Source organism: Limulus polyphemus, unplaced genomic scaffold (assembly GCF_000517525.1).
Source record: "Limulus polyphemus unplaced genomic scaffold, Limulus_polyphemus-2.1.2 Scaffold4491, whole genome shotgun sequence".
NCBI lineage: Eukaryota > Metazoa > Arthropoda > Merostomata > Xiphosura > Limulidae > Limulus > Limulus polyphemus.
In genome coordinates, this window is record NW_013670101.1 from 1 (window position 1) to 4,786 (window position 4,786).

At 31.9% G+C, this 4,786-nt stretch overlaps 1 protein-coding gene across 1 annotated transcript in view; it reads right to left on the reverse strand.

Annotated features, from left to right (window-relative positions):
- Nucleotides 1-643: 643 nt before the first annotated feature.
- The window catches only part of LOC106471244 (NEDD4-binding protein 2-like), a gene marked incomplete at its 3' end in the record, with an annotated part of 53,770 nt that continues 49,627 nt past the window's right edge, over nt 644-4,786 (reverse strand). Inside the window, exons 8-9 of the mRNA XM_013931836.2 lie at nt 3,954-4,021; nt 644-868 (exon numbers count right to left, since the gene is read on the reverse strand). Of these exons, the coding sequence (XP_013787290.1) occupies nt 644-868; nt 3,954-4,021 (293 nt within the window). The remainder of the gene's footprint in view (nt 869-3,953; nt 4,022-4,786) is intronic.

A 4,786-nucleotide genomic window follows, 5' to 3' on the forward strand; every position in this document is an offset into this window, starting at 1 on the left:
ACTGAACTTGGTACAACATTCCCAACTAGCCACCCACAGTATATACTGAACTTGGTACAACATTCCCAACTAGCCACCCACAGTATATACTGAACTTGGCACAACATTCCTTCACTGATTAATGTTACTTGCTAGCCACACATACTGAACATTTCACACATCACAACATTTTTCACACTGCCTAATGTTGCACACTATAACCATAATACTGGTCAGTCCCGACAAGATGCAAGTATAAGAAAACCTTGGGCAAAATTTAACTTTGTATTCATTTTAATACTAGTCAGTAGAAAACCTTGAACAAAACCTACATCATACTTATTGCTGAAGATCTTATTAATTTATATTTATGATGGGTTTCTCCTTTTTTAGACATAATTTCAAAAGAACTGGTAAATGTTTATGATATGTTTACTTATATATTTTCATTAAATTACTATAGATATGTTTTTTTTTTCTAACACATTTCAGGTCACTTTTTTCTAAGGTTTAGAATTAAGACATAACCTTAATGTTAAAACATTTAGAAAAGTACTTACTGCCTTACATACACAGTTTGTCTCAAAATGTAAAGAATTTAGAGGCTAGATAAACAAATAAAAATTTTAAGGTTTATAACCACATAGTAAACAGATTGCTTTACCTGAAATTATGTCTTTCCAAGTATTCAAATACTGAAAGTTTTATTTTTGCTTTTTTGTTGACACTGTGAGAACCTCTGCCTGTGATAACATATACCACCATTTTCCTGTCAGGAGAAACTCTCAGCTCTTCCATCTTACATGTTAGGAAATTTTCAAGTGCTTCTAAAGCCTCCTGTTGATAGAGTCCATGCAAATCCAAAACAAAGTCTGCCATGTCTTTATTACTAAAATACAATGTTGAAAACAGAAAAAAGATCTTTTAACAAACATTATTACAATCTATAGTTAATAATGAAAATAGGAGATAATAAATTGTTACACAAAAATGTTTAACAATTGTTACACACACAGAGGTTGAGTACATTATATTACAATGAGTTTGGTGTACTACCACAATGTTACAGTCCATGTTGTCTGCCACATCCCATAATTCTCTATATGATGACTGCACATTTTGACAATAGCCCATTATAAGGCTGTCATGTCAAAAGCATACCACTATTCTGTCTTTACAGGCTTTCCATAATACATCTAATGTATAAGAAAAATGGTTTTCCAATATCCATTTCAACAGTCCAACAGGGTAAAAATCCAAATGGGTCTGGCAATTTGACAGGTATATGTCCATATGGAATAGCAGAAATATCCATTTCATTCTCCAGCTGCTAGAGATATGCGACAGCTGAATGAATTTTGTGGAACCAGCTTGTGTACATGTGAATTGTGTCACATTTCCAGATGGAGCTTCTTCATTATGTTACATACTTTTGGCTGGGACAAGTAGATGGCCTTTGCCACTGACCTTTGGGTTTATGGTACTCTGACCCATTACATAACACTGCACCTTGCTTCCAACAGCTTGGGTATGACTTACTGCAGGTCTGTTAGTGGATAGTCCTGGTGGCCCAAGTTGATCCATATTAATTTGTTTTTCAATGCCATTAAGTGAAAGGACAACCCAATTTTTATTATCTGAATGTATGAATATTTTGTGTCAGAAATGGCTGTTACCTACCCTACGAACATCTAAGCAATATAGAAAGATCTTATGTATCCTGTACCACTGAAACTTTGTAACAGCTGCAGTTGTCACATGACTTGCTGATTTGTACAATTAAAATATTAATACAATGTAATCAACTCTGTGTATATGATGTGTGTAGACACACACATAACTGCCAAACGTTTTCAATTTTATATAAGTTCTATGAAATTATCTTATAATTATGGACTTATCATAACCAATGAGATGAAAAGAGAAATAAGTTGAGGGAAATGTACCTTCTTTCTTTAACCCAAAGCATACAGGAAGGGCAAAATGCTCATGTCACAACTATTTAGTTATTTTCAAAATTTAATTAAATGTATCTTAATAAATTTAACATCAAAATATACTTTATAATTTCAGTTTGTATGTTATCTGAGTTTCAATTTATTAATTTCAAAGGTAAATATTTAAATAAATCTCAATCTCCAAGTCACATGATGCAGTAGCACTCCGACTTCTCCATTACACATTTTTTTTCTCTTCCTTTATAAGCGCTTCAGGCTGTTCAGCCAATCAGAAACACACATTGTAGATAATTATAAATTAGAATATAAAATTACAACGTATTATCTTCTTGCTTTACTGAGATATCACTATATTTGTTTAACCCACATAATGTGCCTCTCCCATCTTCTCTGCCTTTTAAAAAATGTTGATATTTCTGACAACATTAATGGGCATGTTTATAACGAATAAAAAGAGCACATTCTGAACAACATAAATCAGATGATATGTCTGCTTTGTTTTAGCAATCAAAGATGATAGTTCACAAAGAAAGCTTGACGTGTTTAAACTAAAGACATTGCTTCAAGCAGTAATGGAATGTTTTGACCTATTTATAGGTTAGTTAAAAAAGTGAGATAAATCAAAGTAGCATTGGGACACATTATTCTATTCACTGGTATATTTTTGTGTGTTGTAAAATGTATATTCAAAGGCCAAACAAATTATTTTTCGTACAACTAATACAGTGGGAAACAAACAGACTTACTAAAACATGCACATAGGTGCAAAAGGCTTTAAAACTAAAGCAAGTGATAAATTTCTTGTTTTTATGTATACCTTTTATTTATTGTTATATATTTTGTAACAAAAGTAACTAAAATGTAAAAATTAGAAATGTATGAGGTTAGATAAGAAAACAAATAAAAAAAAATTTAAAACTTTCTTATGATCTCTCTTTGAGGAACACATGCAGGTTACAATCTGATAGTTTGTTTACTCTCACCGAGTGATTTATTGTTTAGGTTACAATCTGATAGTTTGTTTACTCTCACCGAATGATTTATTGTTTAGGTTACAATCTGATAGTTTGTTTACTCCCACCGAGTGATTTATTGTTTAGGTTACAATCTGATAGTTTGTTTACTCTCACCGAGTGATTTATTGTTTAGGTTACAATCTGATAGTTTGTTTACTCTCACCGAGTGATTTATTGTTTAGGTTACAATCTAATAGTTTGTTTACTCTCACTGAGTGATTTATTGTTTTGTTACAATAAAACTAAAGTAGTTTTGAAAAATTTAGAAGTTTGAAACAGTTGGGATAAATAACTAACTGCCTATCACAATCTGCAGTTATCCTAGAAACAAAAAATGGTATTTTTGATTTCATTTCAAATTTTTCAGCTTTTCATTTTACTCTACACTGATGATTTTGCTATAGTTAGTGTTAGGATATAGAAAATAAGAGCTACAATACAAAGTTTTACTGGAAAAAAAAAACGATATTCATTTAGGAGATTCTAGAGGTTTTACAAATGAAATATGAAAGTTGGATGAATAGAAGTATTCTTATTCTTAGCATGAAAATCACCTCAAACTGATACAGTAAATGGTTCGTACATCATAGACAAATCTCTCGTACAAAACACCTGTGATGTTTACTAAAAGCCTGTCAAATTTTGTGAAGATACATATTGTACATTTAAAATTATAGTATGCATGTTTCATAATACATGGTGGTTAAAAAGTTGGTGAACTTGCCCGATCATAGGGTTAACTAGTTTGAGTAATTTTACCACATAATTTTTGGTTATTATTTCAAAAATATTTCACACTATTTAAGCATGCTTAATATTCTCGGAAGTACAGTGCTCATACTTGTTATAAACAATACACTGAAATTTCTACTAACTTGTATTTTCTCATATTATATAGTGAACTATTCACTAACTTCTGTTTCTCTTCACCAATGATTAATTTTCTACAGTGAAATCTTTGGTAGCTTTATTTTAATAATTATTCTTGTTTCAGACTTACCTTTGTTCTAATAACTTTTCTGCTGCTCTTTGATTGGCATCTTTTAGTTTCTGCGTGTGTAGGTGGCCCTAGAGAAATACAGCCAATTATATAACAGATCATACTATTAGCTACTAACATCAACTCACAAAATTACAGCACTCTGTTTTGATAAACTTAATATTATTTTATTTCATTTTATTTACTTGCAAAAGTAACCTTAGGTTACAAAATATGACTATAACTGTACAAATGGAAGGGCACGTGTAAGATTGCAGAGAAGTTGAATTCAGAGCTATCTTCACCCATTCTAACTATTGTTCAATCACAGCTCCATCCTCACACATTCTAACTGTTGTTCAATCACAGCTCCATCCTCACACATTCTAGCTTTTGTTCAATCACAGCTCCATCCTCACACATTCTACCTTTTGTTCAATCACAGCTCTATCCTCACACATTCTAGCTTTTGTTCAATCACAGCTCCATCCTCACACATTCTACCTTTTGTTCAATCACAGCTCCATCCTCACACATTCAAGCTTTTGTTCAATCACAGCTACATCCTCACACATTCTAGATTTTGTTCAATCACAGCTGTACTAAAATTGTCTATTATCATAGTATATTATGATTAAGTAGTATTTATTGAAGAGTACTGGAAGTATCCCCAGGTTTTATTGACTGGTGTTTTGTTATAAAAATGGTGAAAGTACTCCCAGGTCTTAATGAGAGGTGTTTTGTTATACAAGTGGTGGAAGTATTCCCAGGTCTTATTGAAGGTTATTTTGTTATACAAGTGGTGGAAGTATTCCCAGGTCTTATTGAAGGGTGTTTTGTTATACAAGTGGTGG